General features: G+C 48.3%; 1 protein-coding gene and 1 pseudogene across 2 annotated transcripts in view; one reads left to right on the top strand and one right to left on the bottom strand.

Annotated features, from left to right (window-relative positions):
* The window catches only part of Hkdc1 (hexokinase domain containing 1), a 48,052-nt gene extending 23,797 nt beyond the window's left edge, over positions 1–24,255 (bottom strand). The window contains exons 1-7 of one of the 2 annotated variants that reach the window (XM_005390090.1): positions 24,206–24,255; positions 18,684–18,767; positions 12,646–12,808; positions 6,203–6,351; positions 6,003–6,122; positions 1,853–1,948; positions 830–929 (exon numbers count right to left, since the gene is read on the bottom strand). In XM_005390090.1, the coding sequence (XP_005390147.1) occupies positions 830–929; positions 1,853–1,948; positions 6,003–6,122; positions 6,203–6,351; positions 12,646–12,808; positions 18,684–18,746 (691 nt within the window). In that variant the 5' untranslated portion in view covers positions 18,747–18,767; positions 24,206–24,255. Of the gene's footprint in view, positions 1–829; positions 930–1,852; positions 1,949–6,002; positions 6,123–6,202; positions 6,352–12,645; positions 12,809–18,683; positions 18,768–24,205 lie in introns of those variants that run through there. The other variant, XM_013516940.1, reaches the window with a different exon arrangement.
* On the top strand, positions 21,518–22,252 carry LOC102026157 (annotated as a pseudogene).
* Positions 24,256–25,514: the final 1,259 nt, after the last annotated feature.

Consider the following 25,514-nt stretch of genomic DNA (forward strand, 5'->3'; position numbering starts at 1 on the left):
AGAAAGAAAGAAAACCTAAATTAGATCCGTCTGGCATCATTGTACCCTAACCTGCTCAAGGGCCTCCCACCTGCTGCTCCACAGTCCCACCCTCCTTGGACCAGTCCTCCTGTAACTTTAGCTGGTCACCCCGCTTCCACCCTTGTCCCCAGGAATTGCTTCTCCACACAGCAGCCCAAACAAGTGTCTAAAACTGTGCACCCACTCATCCTCCACCCAAGTCCTCCAGGGCCTTCCCGTCTCCTCGGGTCAAAGCTGGTGGCCCTTCAGTGGCGTCCCATGCCCTGTGTACCCCTTGTCTGCTCTCTCTGCCCCAGGTCACCCGATACCCTCAGCCTCTGCTCACTCGATGCAGCCACCATCAGGCTTTTGGGGCTCCTCAGGCACCCTAGACTCATTCGCCGTCTGAGCCAGGGAGTCTCTTCCCTCAGCTGCCTCATGCTGTCTCGTCCCCATCGCAGAGGTGTGTGCCCAGCGTCCCCCCCCAGAGAGGCCTCCCTGCCCTCGTCCACACCCCTCACTCGGTCACCTTACTGTGCTTTGACCACTCAAAATGACCTTACTAGCCTGGGCCTACTTGGCCTCCCCAGCTCCTCACTGAAATCCACAAAAGAGCACAGGAACCCCCGCCATGGGACCCAGGACCGAGCACAGGGCCCTCAGGTCCAGGAAACACTGGTTGAATGAACAAATCAGTGAGTTCATTTCTCATTCCCCTGTGGTGCTTCTCCTAGTAACATTAACTCCCTTCCCACTCACTCGGCTTTGCCGCAACTAAGCCCTAGGCCAGCCCCTCCCCCACCCCAGAAAACAATTCCAGTGGAGTTACCAATGATGACACCAACTTCACAGTAGGGATCATCATAGGCACATGTCATCATGGTCCCCACGGTGTCATTGACCAAGGCCAGAACGTCCACATCCAGGTCCTGTTGAACATAAGGTGTGGAGGGCGTCAGCGAGTGGAAGCGGGTCTGATTCCTTCCCACAGGGCACTCGAGCACTGGCTGAGACATTGTTGGGTTCTACCTACTGGGCCTGACCAGGAGAAGCGAGGCATTCGGCAAGGTGCGGGCTCCAGGGGAGCTGCAGCTCCTGCTGTGAGGGTGAAGACCTCTGTGCAAAGGGCCGGCAGGAGTCTGCCCTGGTTTGAGGGACCCCGGGAGCACACAGAGGATAGCATGTCCGGCTGGGAACAAGGCCTCATGGTGGGGATGCATCGGCCAGTGAGCGCAAGCTCAGCCCAGAGGCCTCACCATGGTTTCTTGCCTGGGCTTCTGGTTTGAGCAGCAAAAGTTCCTTGGGTTTGGAGGGACCTGCTAAAGTCACTGAGAACAGTCAGAAGAAAATGCAGGCAATGAAGGAGGAGGACCCCAGCTCCCAAAAGAAAAAGGCCCAGAAGGCTACATATCCAAGTATTCTGGGGCAGGGCAACAGCTCTGTGCAGTGCCTGCCTGGGCTTCAGGGAGCTGCAGCTCCGACCCCCAGTACGATACATGTCTTGCTGTCAGGGTAACAAGCAGTCTAGGGTTAACAGGGGTGAAAAGTAGAATAGAGAGCCAGGCCTGAAAGAAAGTAAGCTTTTCAGTCTCCAAGAGGAGGGTCAGGCTTGCACACAGCTCAGGGCTAACCATGCCCCCTGAGGCCATGGCATGTGGAGGCCCCAGCAGGCCCTGGGCTACCCTTCAGGGTGACGGGGTCACCCCCGCATGCGAAGGCTCGCCTGCCTGTGGGTTCACTGACTTGGCTACCTCGGTACTTCTTACCCAGTTCCTCTTCCAGGCAGGCACAGGACAGGACCCCCGCCCTGGGAAAGGGGCTAGGCCTGGGTTTGGCCACTGGGGCTTCTCACCTTGTGTTTTCTCATGGCTTTGGTCAGGCGGCTTACAACATCCGTGTCCTGAACTCCTCGCGCCTTGAATTTCTTGGTCCATGACAGCAGGATGCCCTGTGGGAAGATTTGAGACCCAGCCCCCTGAAGAGGCGCAGCGCCCCCTGAGGAGGCGCAGCACCCCCTGAGCTGCAGAAATGTGAGGCTCGCCGCAGCCCCACAGCTTCCTTCTCAAAGTTCAATCACCCTGATTCTTTTTTTTTTTATTTATTTTGTCTTAGATTGACACATACTAATTGTATATATTTAGGGCACGCAGCCTGATGTCTTCTCATATGTGTACAATGTGCAGTGACTGGATGGGATAATTAGCATATCCATCACCCCAGACGTTTGTCATTCCTTTGTGATGAGAGTATTCAGAGTCCTCTCTTTTAGTTATTTGGAAGTATGCATGCAATATCATTTTCTCAACTACAGCCAGCCTACTGTGTAAAAGGACACCAGCACCTATTTCTGCTACCTACCTGTTATTATCCTCACTTGCTTCCCTGCCTCTGACCCTCCCTAGCCTCTTGTAACCACCTTTTTACTTTCCACTTCCACAGGACCAGCTTTCCTACATCCCAATGAGCGAGTCATGTGGTATTTATCTCTGTACCTGGCCTATTTCACATCCCATAATGCCCTCCAGGCTCATACATGTTGCCAAAAATGACAGGGTCTCATTCTTTTCGTGGCTGTATAGTGTTCCACTGCCACAAATGACAGGATCTCATGATTCTTATGGCTGAACAGCATTCCATTATGCATTTGCACCACACTTATACATTAGTGGATGCATAGCCTGGTTCCATATCTTGGCTATTATGGATAGATTCTCTTAATATTCTTTTGGAGGTTTTTTTGGTAATTTAAAACCTATATATCCTTTCATTTGAGAAGATTGAAGTATCACAACAGAAAGCAATTTCCAAAGAGCCAGAAGATAGATTTGTAAGACAGTGGAGCCTCAGTTTATTCATTTGTATAATGGAAATACCACTCTCCCCAGGGAGGAAGTAAGGGAATACCACATCTCCCACAGGCACACGCCGATAACAGTATCTGGGGTGTGGTAGCCGCATACTGTACATGCAGAATATGCAATTCATAGGTTCCCAAAAGAGAACTAACATGGTGTTACCTTGAAGGAATCCCTCAAGAGCTTAATTTTAACTTTGAAAAATTTTAACTTCTCAAGTTGCATTATCAATTATTTCCTTACAAATGGTGTTTCCCAAGAATTCTATGTCTGAAATTGCAAATAATCGTAGAATTTTTCAGACTAAAAGAAAACTTGGAGGTTAACAGAATTGCCCAAGACCATCTGCTCAAGAGTGACGAAGCCCAACCTCATAGCTTCCCAGCCACACCTCTTCCAGCGCTCTCAGTGTATGGATAAAGAAACCAAGATTTAGAGACAAGGAAACTTCGATATGCCTCACAAGGAATAAAGGACCAAAGCCAATTAGAAGCAGGTCTGAATCCAAATCAAGGCTGGGTGTCTGTCCTGCACCACATTGCCTCCCTGTGGCAGCGGTCTTTAACATCTGCCTTCTTACGTTAGAGCCACATCCCAGCCTCATTAGATAGAAGAGTGGGATGTAGAGCAGCTTCCCTCAGCAGAGCTGCTGGGGGCAATGTGGGACCCACCGGGGAGAGTAAAAGCTTGTGCTATAATGTTAAGGTACAATGGGGACAAAGAAGTAAATATGTGTACAGAGTCCGCAAAAAAATGCATACATAGTTCAGGAAAAGAAAAATTGTGATGTTTTTTCAACAGATGGTGTTACCCTCATATGGGGGACCCTAGAGGAGATCATACATCACAGAAAATCCACTACATTGCCGGGCCTTAGAGAAGAAATTGAAAATGCATGTGCAGCAATCTCAATGACCCAAGCAGCAGTTCACTGTACTAATAAATGTCTGGAAACAAATGGCCATTGCTTTGAGCATCTCTCATATTTGTACAAGCCAAAGGTAACTAGTATTAATCTCATGATGTCTCAATAAATTTAGTATTAAAATATTTATCAAGGTTCTTTTTCCTGTAGTATGTATACATTTTTTTGCAGACTCTGTATATATATCACAGCTTAGTGCCAGGTACTTAACATAGCTGTGACTAGAAGACAAACTTTGCAGTCCTAATAGTGGATATCTCTAGATGTGGGCATTAGAGGTGGTTTCTATTTTCTTCTTTTTTAAAAAAAAGTAGGACAGGTTTTTTTAAAAATTTTTTGAGGTGGGGTCTCATTGTGTAGTTCAGACTGGTGCTGAACTCACTATGTAACCCAGACTCTCCCCAAACTCATGGCAATCTTCCTGTCTCAGCCTCCTGAGTGCTAGAATTACAGGCATGTACCACCACACCTGATTGATATTTAAAAATTTAACCTTAAAAAAAGTATTACTAATTTATCATCAGAACACACATCCATCTCTTTGACTAAGACATTTCTGTCCTCTTATTAGAAAAATCAAGACCTAGGGGCATAGTTCAGGGACCAACATGTGCTTAGCATGTGAGAGGCCCTAGGTTTAATCCCCAGGCCAAAAATAATTTTATATATATATAGACAGATATAGATAGAAAGATAGATATAATATATATTTCTTTTCATTCTCATGCCCTTATCAAATCATTTTTAACTTCTCAGTGAATCTCCCTTAGCCCTGCCTCCTCCTCCTGAAGCAGAATAACCCCCACAGACCCCTTTGCCTGCTTCTTGCACCTGTTTCTGAGCTCTAGCTGGCTGGTGTTAACTCTTCTGTGCTCTATTCCATCTGCACCATAGGATCCCACTTCAAGGTTCAGTTCCCAACTTCCCATACTTCCTGAGGCCCCCTGAAACTCTTCTTTCTTTTTCCTTCTTTCCTTTTTTTTTTTTTTTTTTGAGACAGGGTCTCACTATGCTGTCCAGGCTGTTCTTGAACTCACTATGTAGCTCAGAGTGGCCTTGAACTTGTGATCCTCCTGCCTTGACCTTCCAAGTTCTAGGACTACTGGTGTCTTCCACCAACAAGCAAAGCTCAGCCTGTCCCCTATGGAGATAATGACAAATTCCCACTCAGTGGCATCAAATGATTGATTGCACCTGTTAGTCATGAGGCAGCCATCAAGCACCTGTGAAATGGTGGCGGGAGAATTACACAGACTGCCTTCCGGAGACACCTGTTGAGCTGGGGAATGAGTCCAAAAGCACAGAGACAAGCAAGAGAGAGGCGGTCATCATGGCCTAGTAGGCACTGGTGCTTTACAAATGCTTTGTCCAAGCTTTGCCGTGGCTATCAAGTAGGTTCTACCATCCACGTCATTGCAGGTGAACAAACAAGAGTATCAAAAAGTTAAGTAACTTGTCCAAAGTGCCACCCTTTGTTCTGAGCCATGATTCAAAGCCAGGTCTATGGGATAAGAAACCTCATTCCCTTCCTACTCTTCCAACCAATATATGGCTCAAATCAACAAAACTGAATGTAGCCCGAGGTGGTCCAGGATTTGACAGTCAACTGGGTGTCATAATCAGAACGTGCAGTGGGAGACCAGCGGCCACCACCCCACACAGGCATGGTCTGAGGAAACTGACCCTTAACCACAAACCTTTGGCCGCTTTTAGTAGCCCTTTATGCATGTTCACAGCCCTTTATGCATGTTCACAGAGCTGGTGGGGTTAACGCACCCCCTGTTCACAAATTAAAAAACTGAGCCCCACAGGGATGAATTCCCAGGCACCCTGCCTGGCTAGTGGCTCAGCTGAGGTCCTGCATTCCAGATGCGGTGTCTGACACACTCGCTTCAGGAACCCTACCTCAATCCTAAGGGTTTTTGGAGGAAGGTGATAGCCGGAGTTTTCCCCTGATAATGAAAACCAGCAGCACCCCATCTCCTGTGACCTGTTCAAAATGCAAATTTAGGGTTTGAGGCCCTACAGGGGACCCTGGTGTACACTGAGGTCTGAGGACCACATGCTGTGCCATGTGAAGGGCAGATTCCAGGCCTCGCACTGCCACTCGGCATTCACAAAAAGCAGAGAAGGGGACAGACAAATGAGGAAGAGCCAGCTGCTCTGTGAGTGCCCAGCCAGGTCCCTGCCCAGACCCAGCTCTCTAACCCCACTGGCCTTACCTCCTCCAACTTAGTCTGTCTGCAGGGAAAAGAGAAGGTAAAGCCAAGGGGTAATTTCTTATGCTGCAGCCCTTTGGTCCTCATGAAATCGGCCAGGCAGTCAGCTACATATTCAAACAGCTGCAGAGAGAGAAAGCACAGGACACTGGGCTGGAGCACGGTCTCTCACCGCTGGCGCTGAGGCCTCCCCCGCTCGGTACCTCCGCGCCGTTCCCGCGGATGGTTTCGTTGGGCGTCGGGTAGAACTGACTCTCCATCTGGACGTTTCGCTTCCCCTCTTCAGAGACTTGCACCTTCAAGACCCGAAACTTGGACCCCCCAAGATCCAGGGAAAGGAACTCTCCATTTTCTATGAAGAAATAAAATGGTCACCAGCCAATAAGGGACTGCTCCATAGCAAGCGCTGCATTAACAGTTGGGCATATAATAAATGCCCTCAAATCTCATGCCCCCCCCCGTGCCCTGGTGTTATTGTGCCCACCTGTCTGAGCCAGTGCGGTAGGGGACTCGGCTGCAGTGTGACCAGGTCTGTCTGACTCCACAGCCTGAGCCCCTCCCACTGGGCCCTGCTGCTGAGAACAAGCGTGCAACTGGAGAAGGCACCTGAGAACCCACTTGGAGGAGGTGGACTAAGAAACGGGCCTTGAAGGCGAGGCCTACTGTAGCCGTAACTGTGGAGAGCGCTGATATGCCAAGCAGAGGGAACCCGGGAAAAAGGCATGAAGCAAAGAAGGCAGGGGGTGTGAGGCAAAGAGCAGCCTCACATAAACACCAGTCTGATGGGCAAAGGAAAAATACTCCAAGAGGAAGGGGGTGACAGGAACCAACTCAAGGTCCTTAAGGTGGCAAGGATTTTTGAGCCAGAGCCACCCGAAGGATGAAATAGAACCTAAAGCAGCCTCGCCCAAGAGAGATGCTATTAACAGAAAGATAGAGACGAGGCGTGTGTCCCAGGGGGCAGCCCACTCTGACAGTTCCACCCAGGGCCCTTGCCAGTCAGTGCCCTCGGGGTCAGCCTTGAGTATGGGACAGGCACTAGGTGGGAACCCCCTTCAAGCAGCGAGCCTTTGTACAGACTCATCTGTGCCTGTCTATGCCAGGCACGCTTCATGACACTGCCCAAGGCGCACATAAGAGAAACTCCATGCCCACAAACCTGGACCCAAATGGCCTTGATTCATACCATGTGGCACCAGCCACAGCTGCCTGAATCGACTGGGTCCTCTGCACAATCAGAATCACTCTTTGTAAACCATGAAGTCCAATACAGAAGAACTTTGCTAACAGGTATTAGACCCTGAATTGTCAGCGTCCCCACCCAGAGGACATCGGTGCTGAAATCAGGCAGAGAAAACCTCACAAGGTTCAGCTCCATTGAGAACTAAATCCACTGAGGTCCTGCCCTCAGGTTCCCGTGAAACCCAGCGTGTCTTCTCGGTCCTTGCATCCTCACACAACAAACCTCTCCTTAGTTGGGCACCAGGTGGTTTTTCTGTTCCCAGCAAAGAGGTAGAGGCGAAGCCTCAAGAGGCCCAGAGAGCACTGTTGAAGCTTTCACGGGCACGCACGTCACTGAGAACCTCGCCCACACACGGGGTTCAGTGGAGGAAGTCCTATGAGCATGGATTCCTAAACAAGACCCCCGGTAGCCAAAGTCTACACTTGTAAATAAAACCTCATTTATAGACTCATCTGGCTCCATCTGTGGTGTTTATGGAGGCCTCTGGAAATTGTGGGGCTGTCTGGAGTTCATCTCCCCCAGATCAGCCCTGAAACAAGCCTGGTGGAGCCGCTTATTATTGGGCAAGGAATCCAAGAAAGCAACCCTGTGCTCCTCTGACCAGCACGTATCATTACCCAGTGTGAGATGGTCTCGTGGATGGATGCTGTCTGAGTGTGGACATCAGTAGGCCACACAATCCCCACACAGACGTTCACCAAGCACCTACCTTGCACCAAGTCACATGCTGGGTGCTACAGACGCAGAGACAAAGGCTATGGTAGCCCTGGGAAGCTCAGCAGAAGACAGCATGGAAAGAGGCGGTTCCTACTAAATAGTGCAAGGGCTGTAGAGCAGGGCGAGGCAGCCCAGCAGCGGAGAACAAAGCCCAGGGAGAGGAGACCATGAGCAAAGCCAGAGAGCCTGTGGCCTGTAGAAGAAATAGGGGTGGAAGGCAGTCTTGGGGTAAATGAGGGAGGATTTGGAAAAGCCCACCCCACACCTAGGAATTGGGCTTTATCTAGAAGGTGAGAGAGAGCTACAGAAAGACATAAAGCAAGGGAGAGCCCAGATCTGGTGGGGGCTTTGACAAGAGCGCCTCCCACACCAGCCAGGAGAAACAGAGGGTTTAACGTTGTCCTGTGTCAGGAAACATTCCTCCCTCCGTGCCCTTATCGCTGTGTGAACACCTTGCTCCACAGTGTTTGTCACCACAGGGGACTCAAGATGCCGCTTCATGGAAGCCACATGGTGTGACCCTCCCGGTGATGTGGCTCTGACCCCAGCAACAGGAACCACTGCACCCTGGGGGAGGGAGGCCCTGGCCAGGCCCAGGCCCAGGCAAGGGCAGTGGGGACTTCAGGGTCTTTACTGTGGACTGTTAGAAAAATGGCCTCCTAGGAGGGGGAGACTTCTTCTGACTACACGCCTGCCTCTATGATCCTCAGAGTTGGAATCCCTTGTCCTAGGCCACCACCAAACCTGCGCCCGCTCCTTCCCTGCTCCCTAAATGCTGCTCTCCCAAAGGAGCATGGGACCAAACACACAGTTACCGGGAGGTTCAGAGTCTGCACGGGGAGAGGCCTGGGAAACATGTCTAGGAATCAGCCCAGCTGAATCTGAACCCTGTGCCCAGGCAAGCGTGAAGCCTCCTCCTAGTGCAGACCCTTGGGCTGGTCATAAGGCCCTGGCTGACCACCTCAGGACTCCCTTCATGCAGGCCCAGGAGACTGACTGCAGGCAGAGGCTGAGAGGAGCGCCAGCCGGGATTGGGCCAAAGGTGCAAAATCACCTTCACAAGCCTCCGAGCACGATCCATCTCCTGTGTGCCTCCCTCCGCAACTGCGGGAGGAAAAGGCACAGATACCAACTGAACACCTTTGCAGCTTTAGGTCCTAACTAGAAATGGCCCATAGCAGCTCCCTGACCAACAGCCATCCTCACACAGGTTCAGATGAGAGGAGGAGCAACCAGAGAGCTAGCACACACAGGGGGATTTCATGGGAAACGGCTTCTGTTTCTGAAATGGAAACAGCAAGGATTAGGAGAGGCTTATTTGCTTGATTTTGTTAGCAATCATGAAATTACACTGCTGGCTCACAAGAGCCTCAGAGGACTGGGGACAGCATCTGAGAGATTTTAAAGACTCCACACGACTTCATCAGATCCAAACAAAGGGGTTCAAAGAATTGCACTCCAAAATACGCTACTTTGGGCCTGAAACTGAGAGCCCATGGGAGAAGCAAATCCAGGAGGGGCTTTCCCGGACCTTCCCTCACCTCCCCACAGGCCGGCCCTGCCATGGGCCTTCATCCTCTTCCTGAAATGTGTCTGAGGAAGATTAAACTCATATCACACAGGAGACTGAAAATCAAACACCACACCCAGAGCCCAGAGGAACTTTGTCCCAGGCCACCTTCAGCCCTAAAAATCATTTACAACTTCTCTGGAATTGCCTCCACCCCCTTGTCCCCTCTGAGGATGGCGTTTGAGTCACACTCACCTGGCCCCTCTTTGAGTTTCATATTGGGTGTGGTTTCTGTACACATGTGTGTAAATATATTTGTGTGCTTTTTCTACTGTTGATCTGTCCGTTGCCAGTTATGTCAACAGATTTAAGGACTGGAGCCTCAGAGAAAGAGGGGGAAGCGCCCTTGGTCCCTCCACCAACAACCCCATGAGTTGGTGGCCATGCTCATTTGCCAGTGAGGACAGGAGCACAGCTGTCCTGGGGTCTCCCAAGGGCCCCTGCTCTTTAGGGACTCTGGTCCTGGGGGCCTCACTGAAGCAGACTTTCTGGGTGCTGCAGTGTGATGAGGGGGTCTGTGAAAGGAGGCATGTGTCTCCGAGCCAGAGGAGGAGGCTGTTTCTAGAACTTGATTAATGTCATTTCCTTCCGAAGCAGCCCTGAAGCCTCAGAGCCATGCAAGGTCACCACCAAGTTATTGTGGCCACACCTTGTCAGCACGCGGAGGATGCCATCAGGACTTAGCCCCAGCACTCCTCACCCCTGCTACACACCCTATGACTCAGGCACTTCCGCCAAATGTCCCTGCGTGCCCTATCAAGGACCACAGCGGCACTCCATCCACACTGTCAGAGGCAGGGAGGGCTGCCTTTCTCCAAACCTTCTGCTCCTCCAGGTGGTGCCCTGCCCACCCCAAGGAGCCACCCTCCAGCCAGGAAGCAAGGCCTCTGCCTTCACTGTGCCCCAAGGGCCTGGCAACCAGAAGAGCCAGGCCACTTTGACCCACACATTGCCCCAGGGGCTGCTCAGAACTGGTGAATCCAACCAAAGGTCCCCGAGAGCTCCCCAGGCTTCAATCCTGGTCCTTCAAGGGCTTCAAGCCCCTGAGGACTGGAACCCTGAAACTCAGGGAGCACTTGCTCCTTGGTGCTTCCATCTGACCTGGCAGTCACAGCTGCCCCACAGTGACCTCCCAGGAGTACATGACACGGTCCCAGGCATCCCCTGACTCAGTAAATACCAATTCTTCTCTCTTTTATGACTCTTTCCTGAGGCTGAGAATGGAGGATCAGGTGGGAACTGAGATTCTTTCTAGAGCACTGTGGGCTCTAATACAAATAATGTCTCTCCAGCCACCAAAGATGTCCACATCCTAATCCCTGGATCCTGTAAATATGTTAGGGCACATGACAAAGGGAGTTAAAATGGCAGTTTGCAAATAAAATAAAAATTTCTGATCAGCTGACCTTGAGGTGGAGATTATCTGGGCTTAGCTGGGTATGCCTGATGTGGAAGAGGGAGGCAGAGCCAGACCACACTGCCGACTTTGGAGGCAGAAAGGGGAGTGGGTCGAAGTAGGAAGGCTGCCTGAGAAGCTGGAAGAAGCCAGGAAACAATCCTCCCTGGAGCTTCAGAAGGAACACAGCCCTGCTGATACCTTGACGTTAGCCCGGCCAGACCCATTTCAAACTTCTGATCACCATAAGAGAATACATGGTGCCGCGTCGGTCCGCTGTGTCTGTGGTATTGTATTGGCAGTCTCCAGGGAAGAGACCTAGAAAGCCACGGGTTTAGAAATCACCTGAGGTGAATCTGAATCTTAGGCTCAAGCAAAGGTGGAACTGGTCCTAGTGCAGACCCTGAGCCTGAGACAGGAGATTAGGGTGTAGCAAAAGCTGGCTGGGGAAGTGGTCTGATCTGCTAATTACAAGATCCCAGACACATGCACAGAACAGTTCCCAAAGCCCTGCACATGGACTTCTCGTGAGAACCAGAGAAGGTTCTCAATGCCATTGCCTAGACCTGATGTCTGCCAGAGGAGTGGGATCCCAGCACCCCCTCTCAGGACCCTGAAGTAGAAGCTCTCTCAGGTGTCAAGATCTGGACAGTATAAAACAAAGGCAGCCATGAGGAACCTGCTGTCATGACTTTCCATGATCACACGCGCTGAGTTTCAGACGAGGCGTGCACTTTTATCTTGCTCTCACCCTTTTTCCCTTTACTTGGCCCAAGCTCGCTCTACAGAGCCAGTTCCTCTCCCACTCTTCACTTTTATTTTCTCAAATAAACTTTGCCACACTTTTCGTTCATTTCATTCAATACTTTGTTCGAGGTGAGAAGAACCTGGAATCCAACTCCAAAAGGAAAGGTGAGCAATCCCAAATCCTTTTTTAGTTGGCGAGCCACTTTTTAGGAACAAGCTACCTGATAACAGGCCCATCAGTCAACTCCAGCCAACTACCGTGGGGCCCCCAGCCTCACCCCCAAGAGTAAAAATAGCAACAGAAACCCAGTACCTAGGCCGGCTCTCTCATTTTGCAGGTGGAAAAACCAAAGCTACTTAGTGACCTCAGACTTGCTTGAGGTCACTCTGGACAGAATGGGGTCTAGAACTCAGGATTCTTGAATTTTCACTTAGTATTTCTCATGACATCCTGCTTCCTTTCATTAATGTACCAGCTCTGGTCTAGAGTCTAGACACCCAGGAATGGACGCCACTTGCTGTCCATTCAACACGTGCTCCAGGGCACGGTATGCAAGGCGCGTTTGAAATACCATGGTGAATAAAGAGCTGGCCTCCAGAAGCTGCTGGTCCAGGGAAGACTCTCCTCCCGGGGATGGTAAGGACTCTGAGAAGCACCTAATCTGCTATGGGCTGCTTCCGAGGGAATGGCAGTAAGTGACCTGCTGAGCTCGGAAAGTTAAGGCGGCACTCGCTGGGCCAAGGGGTGGGAGGCTACAGTCAGAGAAGGAGCAGAATGAACAGGCCGAGATGGGCAGGGAGGAAGCAAGGTGCCTCAGCTGCAGGACCCGAAGTTGTTTGGCAGGGCTGACGTGGAGATGGTCGGGAGAGCAGAGGGCAGTGTGCAGAAAGAAGCTGGGGCGGAGGGGACAACCTAGGGTCCCATCAGCCGAGGGGAGCAGGGTTGGATCCCGGCATCCTCAGCCCCACTCACCCGAGCCATCTGGAATGGCCCTCACGAAGGTGGGCAGCATCTTCACGGAAGCTGTGGGGTTGGTGTCCTTCCCTAGTCCCTTCTCCATCTCAGCCTGGAACCGCGCCATGATATCCAGAAGGGTCTCGTCTGAGAGCCGCATGTGGTACAGGAACCTGTCTACCTGGAAGGACACCTGGGTGTCAGAGGTGGCAGATGGGGGTGCGTGCGGACAAGTTCGTGTTGTGGCTTCCCAGGCACTCCTTACCTGACTCCCCAGTAAGACCGTGGTACAACAAAAGGCTGAGGGGGTGCAGATGCACTCCTCTGAAAGACAATCTCTTAGCAAGAAGGGATTCCCTGTTACTCTATTGGGACAACACAGGGCAGGAGCAGGACTTACGAAGAGAGTTCAGGGTTTCTAACTCCCAGTTCAGGGCTCTCACCAGTGGAAAAGACAAGCTATAACCTGAATTTTCAGTTCCTGAACATGGAAGCTTTCTTTTGTCCAGTGATGACAAGAAAGACATCCAAAACCATTTCCCTTTGCTATTGGCTGCTAGGAAGCTCAGAACTAAATTCCATTCCCAATTGAAATCTTTAAAATCTAGTCCTTTAAATTTCCATTTTGCTTTAACTGAGTTTGTTCTAATGAAGATGAAGTTTAAATTTTAAAGTCATCTCAAAGTGCTCTTGGAATTAAGAAGATGCCCATTGTTAGGGTTTGTATCTGGATGTCTCCCTGAAACCTCATACACTTAAGTGGGGCTTTTGGGAGTGACTAGACCATGAGTGCGTGATAGTGGATAAGTCTATTGATTGGTTATAGCATAGTTCTGGGTGTGGGTGATGGATTTACTGAAGAAGGAAGACTCACTGTGATAGTTGATACATTGTGTCAATTTAAGGAGTCTTAGCAGCTTGGCTAAGTGACTCAGCAGTTCTACATCCTGGTGTGAAAAGGACATGCCCTTACCACCCTGGGATGTGGTTCACTGTGTCAATTTAAGAAGTTTAGAAGGATAAATAAGTGACTTAGCAGGGGCCCAGGGTCCTCACTTTGTATTCATCCTGAGCCTGTGCAAGAGGAGGGCATGAAGATTATGTGAGTGCTACACGCCTCCTGGGTGGGGGTAGCCTGCTTAATGTAAGGAGGGAAAAGGGGCTTGCAACCCTCCCTTTTTGCTCTTGCTGCTTTTGCTGTCTTGTGCTACCTTGAAATATTACCCTTATGCCACACCATCCTGCCTTGGGACCAGCTGATTATGGACTAAAATCTCCACAAACTGTGAGCTAAATAAATCTTTCCTTCCTTAACTTTGGGTGTTGCATATTTTGTCTCAGCAATGAGAGAAAAGTAACCAAGACACACACCCACCCAAAGTTCTGGGTGGGGGTAGCATCAACCAATAGCCTTGCAGCCTGGATGGAATAAAAAGAGAAAGAAGGAAGTTTCACTGCTTCCTGCCTGCCCTGCCATAGACTGTTTCTCTTCTGCAGTACCCCTCTGCTGTGCCTCCCTGCCTTCAGCCTATGGGCTGAAACCTCTACAAACTGTGAACCAAAATAAACCTCTCCTCCTTTCCCGTGTGGGTGTCAGGTATTTTTTCCCAGCACAAGAGCAACTAAGACATCGAATAATCAAGAAATTGAGACCACGAACCACTGCCCCAAGGAAAGAAAATTAGAAAAATCACTGTGCTGTGCCCAGCCCACTTTATGGTAACACGTCACATCAAGAATGGCAGGAAAGCTCCCTCCCCCATATTAACGCTCATCAACTGTTGGTGCTGTCAGATTCTGGAGGCTCAGCGGGAGGGGTTCTCAAAGGGGCAGGAGAGGACACACTGGCATATTCATCAACCCTATGATGTTCTCTGAGTAGTTCTCCTCCCAGCCAAGTCATAAGAAGGCTGGGTCCCAGGCACATTCCTGCGGGGAGTATGCCGTTACATAAGTCTAAGAACACTGTCACCCGACAAAGTGTGTATGTCAGCTCATCAAATCTCCGGCCTCTCTGTGAAGCAGCCGGATAAGGCCCAAGTTATTTTGCTTAATTTAGAGATGAGGAATACCAGGCTCAGAGTCATGGAGTAGCATTAGTAGAGCCATAGTTAAGTGACAGAACTGGTACTGTGCTATGGTCTCCAGATCCCCTGCTCTCACAGCCTGGTTTTGGCTCATAACTCCATGTGGGATCCACATGCTCCACAGAAAAATCATACCAAAAGCCCAGGGTTTGCATCACCTTTACCCTAGGACAGGTGGCCAGCTATTAGTCAGGCCTCAGGACAAGCGACCTAATCCAGTGAAATGGCCCAGTGGCTCTGGGAACTTGGTAGCCAGAGAAAGGCCGGAAACCCATTAGAGAATCATTCACGAAAAGGACAATTGAGCTTTCAGCATATTTGAGAAGATACCACGTAACCAGGTCAGGCTTCATTAAGGCTTCCCACCGACCCTGAGTCTGTTGATGACTAATTGGTTGGTACAGCCACACACAAATAGAGAAAATTGGATAGACAGGACAAGTAATTGGGGTTGGGGGAGGGTAGGAAGCCCTGCGTGGGAACTCCCCTTGATCTTTTAGCCGCATGCCAAAGCCCCTTGGAGAGTGCCCCCGAACCCATGATCTTCTTTGCTCAGCCCAAGACAACGAAGGGCTTCCTGAGGCATCTACAGAATGTCATCCTTCTGCAGAAGTCATGGTCCCTGAAGCCCTTTTGGGGTCATTTGTGAGCTACAGTCTAACACATCTTTTAGCCCTTTGGTTGGGGCTGCTCTTTCAACACACTAAAATTAGGGCAGAAAGAATGTCATCTTAGCAGTTTCTCATTTATTCTTTGTACTTTCCACAGTACCCCCCACACCCAATAGCTAGAAGGGAATAATAAAACATATGTTGGGACCAAAAAAAAAGCTCTTTTAAATCCAAACAGGTGGCCTGGGTGCATGTAACCCAGGACACAGGCTCCGGCACTAAGGGAGAGAGCTTGTGTGTGGAAAGCCAGCCCCACTCCTGGAGAGACGCACAAACCATACCAGGGATCTCGTCTGAACAGCAGGGCCAGCAAGCATCACCTTTACCTTAGAAAAAGCAAATTCGAAACCTTGAAGCTCACACCTGTTGAATTATAGAATGTAGGAGCTGGAAGAGGCCTTCGAGATCATTTGGTCCAAAGGTCTGATATTATGAATTGAGAGTTATAAAGTAGTTCCACTTTTTGGCCTACTGATTTCACTTCTGCAACTCTATTCTCAAGAAAGAACCCTAGGGCTAGGGATATAGCTCAGTGGCACAAGCGCCTGTCTGGCAAGTGCAAGTTCGTGAGTTTGATTCCTGGTATCAAAAACAAAAACAAAAACAAAAAACAAACAAGAAACAACCCTAATTATGGAGAACAATAAATATGTACCTATGTTTATCATAGTGATATGGTTTTTCATTGTAAGGAATTTGACTTTTACTGTGAGTCAAATCAGTAAAATTTTGAGCACAAAACCTAAACACTCTGACTTATACATGGCAATATTTTAATTGTCAAAATAAATGTTTGTTAAAGTATCTGAATGTCCAAGAGGGAATTGCTAAATAATGACAGGTCTACTTAACTGAATATTCAGACAATATTAAAAGGTAATCATGATGATAATCGAGAAATGCACATAAGTGGTTACAATACAGTAATAAGCAAGGGGCCAGGCATGGTGGCACATGCCTGTAATCCCAGCACTCGGGAGGCTGAGACAGGAGGATCATTGAGAGTTTGAGACCAGCCTGGGCTACAAAGTGAGCTCAAGTCCAGTCTGAACTGCACAACGAGACCCTGTCTCAAAAATACAAAATAATAATAATAATAATAATAATAAGCAAGGGAAGCAAGATTCAGAACTATACATACAGCCCATTATCAGTGTAACCATAGAAGTACACACTGTGAAAAAAAGACTACAAGGACATCCATATGGCAAACATGATGATATTCATGATTAAAGGTAAATTAAAGATGAGATTAAAGGTGGCATTTCCACTTTTTCATAATGTTGACTTGTTGACTTACTAAACTGTAAAAAGCACGCATTGAAAACTTAACCAGTCCTGTTCTTATGGATGAGCAAGGTGCAGGTCAGTGACCAGGCCGGGCCAGTGTTATCAATAGGTCAACTAACATCAATACATTGGACTGGAAAAGAAGCCGTCAGAGTGCTTTCTTTCCTTTTTGTTTTATTTTTGTCTTAAAATAGGACATTATAAAAAGCTGTCATAGGATTGGAACAGTAACCCTCACAGATAAGGCATGAAGCACACAAATTAAGCCAGGTGTTGGCTGCCTGACCACACCGGAACACACCGTGCCTTTTGCCCAAGCAAGTTTTTGCCACACGGAGGAAAGTTCTCAGATCCTGTGACACTATCCCACAACCATAAACCAGTCTCCCACACGACCTAGAGCCAGGCCGAGCCCTTGCTTAGGGTAGCTGTGAGGTGCCTCCGGGAGCCAGGGGGAAGGTCCACTCCAGGTATTGACAAAGGCTGACCCTTCTTCCAGAAGGACCTGGGACAAATACATCAAGGGAGCCCGAGTGTCCACAGGGGCCTCCCCTATGCTGGTAGACAAACATGTTCCACCTTCCCCTGGGGTAGAACAAAAGGTCAACCGCCCCAAAGGGGCCAAGGAAATGAAACGACTTTGCAGAGCCAAAGGCTTCAAGGTCCCAAAGGCTCCCCTCGGGGGTAGGAGGCCGTGCAGTTACATCTTTGCTAAGGAGGCAGTGACAAAGTGAACACTGAAGCAGGACTGTGGAGGACTTTTTACCTCCTTTCGTAGCCAGTAGAGGGCTCTGTGAATCTCAACAACAAGGGAAAGTTAAGGCAGGTTACATAGGGACCAATTTATATTTTTAAATTTGCTGCAACCCTAACCTAACAGTCTCACGAACAGAATTAGTGGGAATTTGTCCCACCTAACACAGGAGGGCTTCCGGGCTGTGCGGCCTCTCACTGTGAAAGGCAGGAAGGCATCATGGCAAATGGAAAGTCTGGAAGAGTTGTCTACTGACTTAGATGTCATCTTAAAAACCTGGGTGATCTTGGCTGAGTCTGCCCACCGGGAGGGCTTCTGTTATCTATAAACCCAGAGGCGCCAGGGCCCAGGGCCCTGCTGCCAACAGCCAGCCAGAGAACTCCGCTTACCCCACCATGGAGTGGATTTGGTAGACTAATCCCTGACACAAAGTGACAAAATGATGCACACAGTTAACAGCACATCACTGGCAAATATCACGTGCCAATAATAAATATTCCAATTATCATACATTTTATGACATCTCAGCCAGACACAGTGGCTCATCTCTACAGTCCCAGCCAGTCAGGAGGCTGAGGCAGGAAGATCACTTGAACCCAGGAGTTCAGGCCAGCCTGAACAACTTAGTGAGACCCTATCTGAAAAAAAAAAATTTAAAAAAACTTATTTCCTTTTGGGTGCCCATATTTTATATGCTTTCAAATACATGAATAATGAGATCTACTTCAAAAGTTCTTAAAACTTCTTTACAAATGACTGCCACTGCCCCCAGCATCCCCGAATAGAGAGAGGGCCAACTTCTTCAGGTTTTCTAAACACTCCCCTCACCCCTGCCTGGGAACATCTGCGAGGAAGTTCTGAGCAGAATTCAGGGTTCAGGGCACAACGTAATGCCCAGAGGTGTAGAGATTTATTTCCTTTTCCCCCTCCAAGTTCTGGTTTTTTAGGTAGGACCTTGCTACGTTCCCCGGGCTGGGCTCACTCTTGTGATCCTGCTGGTTCAGCCTTCTGAGTAGCTGGAATTGCAGGCATGTGCTCCACACCCAGTTCCCCTCTAGGCTCCTGGTGTCTTTTCTAATAAGTCCCCTTAAGGCCTTTTTCTTTTCCTTTTTCCCTCTTTTGGTGATCAAACTCAGGGCCTAGCGTGTGCTAGGCAAGTGCTCTGCCACTGAGCCACACCCCAGCTCTTAACTCCATTTAAGGTAGGCAGAAAATCGGTCCCATTAGTGAAGAATGAGCTTTGGGAGTCCTTACCTTCTTGATCTGATCCTCCTTCAGCTTGGTGAAGTAAAACGCCACCAAGTGTACTGCAAACATGATCGCCAAGTTGGGTTTCTCCTGAGATAGGAAGAGATTTCCGTTCACTGTTTACTGCTCTGTTTCCCAGCGAGCGCTGAACACTTCCAGTTCAGTCTGGGAGCTAGGTGCTTCCGACTAAATGCCTCCAGTCTGCCTAGTTCAATGATTAAACTTTGCCCCGTCTCTGGTCCCTCCCTCACCACACACTTAATTGTCTAATAGGAGGCTCTGCTGGTAGCTAAAGGCCAGTGGAGGGAAGGCTAAAACTGATGGGTTGTTTGACTATTTGAGAATCGGGTGGCCCAAAATCTTGTTGCTAAGCAACATTCTCGGGCCAGTGCTCCACCAAGCCCACTCAGCCAAGGAAAATCTTCTGAGAAGTTGGGCACTAAACAAAGCCAACTTTCACCTAATAGAGCTGGACTGCAAATTTCTAGTCTCCAGGTTTCCTCTTCGATTCTTTTCTCCTCTACCCAGTGGTAGAATTCCACGAATTCCTGGTCCTCTGAAGCACTGTCTTACTAAAAACTAACTAGTGCCCTGCTCAGGGAGATTCCAAGAATGTTGGGGCAAATTCCTCCATCTGTGACAGATCAGATCTCTTAGCTAACAGCCCATGGTTAATGGAAAACAATCAATACAGGTTTATCTTTTCACAATGTTAAGCCAGACAAACTCACAGGTAGTGACCCAGAAAAAATATGCATAAGAAAGAATGAACTGACATCCTTAAGACTCACCGGAAAACTGGCGCTGGAGAGAAAAACTGAAGTTACAGATGGAAAATGTTTTATGCCACTGAGATTTAGTTCACTCACCTCACTCATCATACCTGATGGGAGAAGGACCCAAAAGGGATCAGTGTGCAGGAACAATAACCCCTGCACTCTTCCCAGGGCCACTGGCTGGCTAGTGCACTCAGTGACAAGTGTTAGCTGGGACTAGCATGGACAGAGTACTGCCTAGTCCCATTTCATAGATGAGACAACTGAGGACCAGAAAGATTAAAGGACTTATTCAAAATCACAAAGCTGGCTAATAGTTCAGCCAGGAATTAATCCCAGAAGTTTGATCAGAGAGCCCAGAACTCTCAAATTTCTCTTTCTCTGTGCAGATACTCAGTTGGTAACCGTTAGCAGCACTCCGTTAGGTCATTGGTCAGAATTTCAACTACCTGGGAAACTAAACAGAGATATCATATCAATAGCCTTCCCAAGTGGAGGAAAAAGGCAAATAAAAATGCCTAATTCTGATGTCCCAAATACATACTAATCAAATACAACTGACAAGATATTAACAAAGATCTGCTGGGAGCCCCAGTGGCACCTGTTCTGCAGTACAAGGGGCCTCTGAGTGAAACGTGTTGTTCTGCTCCGTCAAGTCATACCTTTGTCTTCTTTTCTACTGCGCAATCTCATTAATCAAAACAATGATTGAACCAGTGCCTGGGCAGGGGACCTTCAACAGCTGCTTTAGCGGAAGCCAACAATTTTCCAACCAGTTCTCTTTTTTTTTTGTTTGTTTTGGTTTTTTTTCCGGTACCGGGGAATCAAACTCACGATCTTGTGCTTGCCAGGCAGGCACTGTGCTACTGAGCTAAATCCCCAGCCCCTCCAACCATCTCTACTGATCCGTCGTGTGGATGAGCTGCTGGGCATCTGGCTTTGGCTCACAATGCAGGAGGTGCTTGTTTAACATTATTCCAGACACTTCTCAGATTGACATAATAGCTTCCCAGATTGAGAACCCCTCAAACTGTGATGTTTCTGTCTGCTACCCTTCAAACTGTGACTTTTAGCTCCTTTACTTAACCCACAAGCAAAGGTTAACCTTCAATTTGCAACACCCTTAGTTCCTCAATCCCAGTAGAATTGTTGGTGTTCAGAAATAGATATCCACGCCACCACCTGCACTGGCCAAGGGTGACATTCCTGGGCAGCTCACAAATGGTAACAGTGCTTGTCTTAATTCTCCCCGGGAAAAACTAACTGCAGCGCATAGAGCACCAGCTGGTACTGGTATATTCAACACAGGGGTAAGAAGTAACACTGGTGAGTGGACAAAAGGAAATAAAGGTCTCTGCAGTCTCCCGGATGCTTGTGTGAGTCAGACAGGCAGCCTTTGGAATTTTAATCTGGCAAATGACACCAGAGAGTTTTCATGTGTTACATCATTTTTAGTCTACGCACATTATCATCCACACTCCAGGTCTGAGTCAGCTGACTAAACAAGGAAGTTTAATGATTATTAAAGATCACATGCATTTGGAATCATCCTGCCTGGTCCTCCTCATGTTATAGAATAAAGACAAAGTAATTAGGTTATTTTACCATTATGCCTCATCTGATTTTTCCAATCCAGCCCTTAGAATGTTTCATCCTTATCAAAGCTGTGTGTAGCCTCCACTCACACCCATCAGAGCCTGATCACATGAAGTGACCAGAGTCTGACAATTCTCCACCCTGAGCCTGTCTGACTTTTTCAACTTTCTGCCCTACAAAAACACTAAGAAGCCGGGCATGGTGGTACACACTTGTAATCCCAGCACATGGGAGGCTGAGGCAGGAGGACTGCTGGAAGTGTGAGACCAGCCTGGGCTACAAAGTGAGCTCAAGGCCAGCTTGAACTGCACAGCGAGACCCTGTCTCAAAAAGACAAACAAACAAAAACCACTAAGAATAATGACCTTCATCTGTTTTCATCAGAGCCAATCACTTGTCATGTCTGGGGCAGGGCTCATGCCCATATTGCCCTTAGTGCCGGAGAACAGGAAGTGCACATACGCACGAATGGCAGCCTGGCGGTGGAAGCTCAGGAACTTGGGGAGTAGAGTGGACACACCACAGCCACTGATTGGCTCCCAGGGGCACTTGCATCGTCACTTGTGGAGCAGACCACAGTGCCCGTATCTGAAGTCCAAAAGATGATGCCCAGAAGCCGACTTGGTGAACCTGAGTATTAACTGCACAGGTGCTTTTGCCAAGTGGAGAACAAATGTGCTGTGGGAAGTGGAGCATGACTTAGCTCTGTTTGTCACTTGGAGTCTGAAATCAACTGGTGGTTAAGCCAGCATATTAACAAGCTGGTTTGCTCCACAGCCCTCAGCTTCGGTTGGCACACAAACACATTCTGCTGAGAGCAGGAGCCTGAGAATTTTCTGTCTATATTGAAGATTTGGATAAAAGCCAGCCAGTGTGCCCCGGGGCATCAAGATGCCTTTTAGGAAGCTGATGGCAGAGTTTGGTGGCAACGGCACCAGTGGCTGCATGGGCAGAGTCAGCCTCTGCCTCCAGCGGGAGATGCCAGCCTGGCGCAGCCAAGACAGCACCGTGTCTCTTGCTGATGCGTCAAAAAGCACACAGATCTCAACCCTGAAAACCCAGTTCCTGCCACTCCTGAGTACATCGTTTGTCTCCAAGAAGAGTGTCACAGCTGCTGGCCTTGATTGCTACCCAGTGCTCTTTAATTCCCACTTAGAAAGCATGCTGCCAGCATCCATTTCATTTTCAGTGATGGAGAATTAGTACATTTTGCAAGTAAAAAAAAAAACCCTCCTCAAAACAGAATGTTATAAATAAAATTATTCTTTTGTTCCCAAAGACTATCTGTGTACGATACCACTGCAAAAATAATAGTGAAAGTGAGCTATCTTGTGGCAAATTTGGGGTGCAAGGTTAGGACTGTAATTCAAGTGTTTTCTCTGGGTAAATGCCATGCCTGTGAGCACCGTCAGCAGGTATTCTCAGGGCAAACGGGAAATGGGTTAACTAAGACAATCACACTTCTTTAGTCTTTTCTCCAAGATACACATTCCAAACAGAGCTTCCCGCACAGCGTCTGCCCAGGGAGGCTTCCGAACACGGACAAGAGGGCTATGGCCACAGCGCAGCCTTGGAGACACTGCACCAGGAGAGCCCCACTCAAGTGTCTGCTTGTGAGGTGGATGAGCAAATTGTCATAATGAGGCCAAAACCCTAGTGTCTTCCATCCAGGGCCTCAGGCTAATGTGCAGCAGAGGGGGCTGACTGCAGCTGTGCCATCATCAGGATGGGGTGGGTCGCCAGACCCCGGGGAATGCCCCACGCACATACCATAGTGCGCATTTCTGTCTGAATGTAATTGGTGAAAGTATTGATTTTTTTAAGGGCAGCAGTGTTTTGTGGTGGTGGTGGTGGTAGTTGATGCTGCTGCTGCTGCTGCTGCTGCTGCTGTATTTTCTTTTGGTTTTGGTTTTGGTTTATTTCATCCTGATCTCAACCAAAGATTCTCTTTCAGTGGTTTATTATGGAAAACTGTCACACTAACCTAAAGGCAAGGATGAAGGAAGTATGTAAACTGTCTGCCAGAAAGTTATATCTTCTGTTAAGAAGGAAAACTCACCTCTGCCCTTGTCCCTGTTTTCAGATAGAGCTCTACTTTAATCCACATGGCCCCTTTGGCAAGACCCAAAAAGAACTTAAGTACTGGGTATGGGAGTCCAGCAAAATTTACCTACTTATTTAGCAAACACTCATATGGTTTTTCTTAGATGCTTTACAATATTAATTCCCATGGCAGTCTTCATTCTCCCCTTTTACAGATGAAGGAGCAGAGGCCCGGAGCCCCACTGGTATGTGGTGGACTGCAGAGTGGAACATGGGTGCCGAGCTTGGAGCCCTGCTTAACCTCTGCGCTGCTCCTGCTCTCACCACCCTGGAGGCTGGATGCAGGAGGAGGGAGCTGGGCTGGAAACCCTTCCCATGGCTCAGGCAGCACAGTGCAAAGTGCACTGGTCCTGGTTCTTATTTGGGCTCTTCCTTCCCTGTAGCAGAAGCGCCAAGTTCCTAGCTGTAAAGTGTTCGCAGCCACCCCAGTAGTCCCTTGGTTTGTTGTTTTTTGTTTGTTTGTTTTGTTTTTTTCTGGTACCAGGATTTGAACTCAGAACCTTGCGCTTGCCAGGCAGGTGCTGTGACACTGAGCTAAATCCCCAGCCCTCAAGTAGTCCCTTGTGAGATCAGAAAAGGGAAGGCCAGTGGCCCCATTGGGCACAATTAAAGCATCTCCTGAATCCAACCCTTCATGAGGCTAGGGACTCTCCTTAAAATTCCTATTTGATCTTATTCCATTTGGCCCCTTAGGATAAGAAAATAAATGCAGCCTTTTCAGACCATTCAGTAAAACACAGCCATGAACCATTACAAGGTACCAGTTCCATTTATCAGAGTTATAGGAACAGTTAGGGATTTTATAAAAATTCTGCTCCTAGCCAGGCATGGTGGTATACACCTGTAATTGTAGCACTTGGGAGGCTGGGGCAGGAGGATCTCCACAAGTTCAAGGCCAGACTGAACTACATAGCAAGACCTTATAACAAAAAACAAAATCAAAATAAAACTTCTGTTCCTGTTACTAAAGAAAGTAGGCCTAGAATTCTGCACTATGTTCTTTTTTAAGGGTAAGTTTTAAATTAAGTTGTCTATAACATAAATCAATCTGACCTGCTGGTATTCCACTTGTTGCAGAAGAATGGAAGTGTTTGAGAGCAAACATCCACAGAAAGAAAATCAATGCAGAAACTCCCAAACTCTACCAGTAGTTACAGTTACTATGGTGTCTCTATGGGAACAACCGTAAACTCAACAAAAAAGTTAACCTCAACAAGTTCCAAAAGAATGCTGCTGGTCATTTTTAGCTCATTGCTAACCAAGAGAAGATGAGAGATGTTCATAAAGAAATTGCAACACCACTATTTTTTATCACAATTATCCTTTTAAGAATCCTTTATGAAACACATATCAAGAAAGATAAGCCATACAAGGATATGCAACTCAAACGGCTGTGTAACATTTAACATTGAAATTACAATCTCAATTATACAAAATAAGCACTTCTGAAAGCAAATGAGACTTCTGATTAAACATGGCATAAACCCAAGGAGACTCAGAAATAGAATAGTGATCAATTAGAGACAGTAACATAATTTTGGAAATAGAGTTCTGCCAGAGAAGTAATAACTCAGCAGAGCAAACACTGAATCTTAGGTGTTTGCATAGGGTGATTCCACTAGGAGGCAAGCTGGTGACATCTGTCAAATTCTAAAAATGGTTAAAATTGCAAGTTATATAGTTAAAAATCTATATAAAAAAGCAGGTAGGCCCAGCCCTTCAGGGGCCTGGTCATTCATTCTCTGGAGAGCCTGGGCCCGGACCACTGGGCACCAAGCAAGCAGGAGCAAGGCACAAGCCTGGAGAGCGGGCAGCCGAGCGAAACCCTGAGCTGAGCAACAGACCCCAAACCATGCTGCCTGTGCCGCCTCCACCAGCAGACCTCGCCCCACCTGGAGCTCTACTTTGCCTCTGGTGAAACTAAATGGCCTCAGGAAGTTTAACACCGACCACACAGGTTCAAGAGCCAGTTTAACTAGCTTCTTATTTTCAGCTCCACGCCCTGTGCCCTGCTTCCCTGAGGTAGCTGAACTTTCAATTTTTAACCATTTCTAGAATTTGGTAGATGTCATTTGCCCAAGATGTCAAAGAGCAAGCAGATTGGTGGTTTCCCGGGATCTGGAGAGAGGGGAGGGTTGGGTAAGCGAAGCAAGGGAGCTCTGAGGGCAGTGGGACTCTCCTGTGTGATACTGGAAAGGTGAACAAGGGCACAGTATTCTTGCCACACTCAGAGAACTTCCTAACACAGAGACTGAACCTTAATGTTTATGAATTTAAGAGAGTGATTCCGGGGCTGGGGCTGTTGCCTACCACACCCAAAGCCTTGGGTCAGATCCCCAGCACCAATAATAATAATGATAAT

Source organism: Chinchilla lanigera, unplaced genomic scaffold (assembly GCF_000276665.1).
Source record: "Chinchilla lanigera isolate Chin_1 unplaced genomic scaffold, ChiLan1.0 scaffold00036, whole genome shotgun sequence".
Lineage (NCBI taxonomy): Eukaryota > Metazoa > Chordata > Mammalia > Rodentia > Chinchillidae > Chinchilla > Chinchilla lanigera.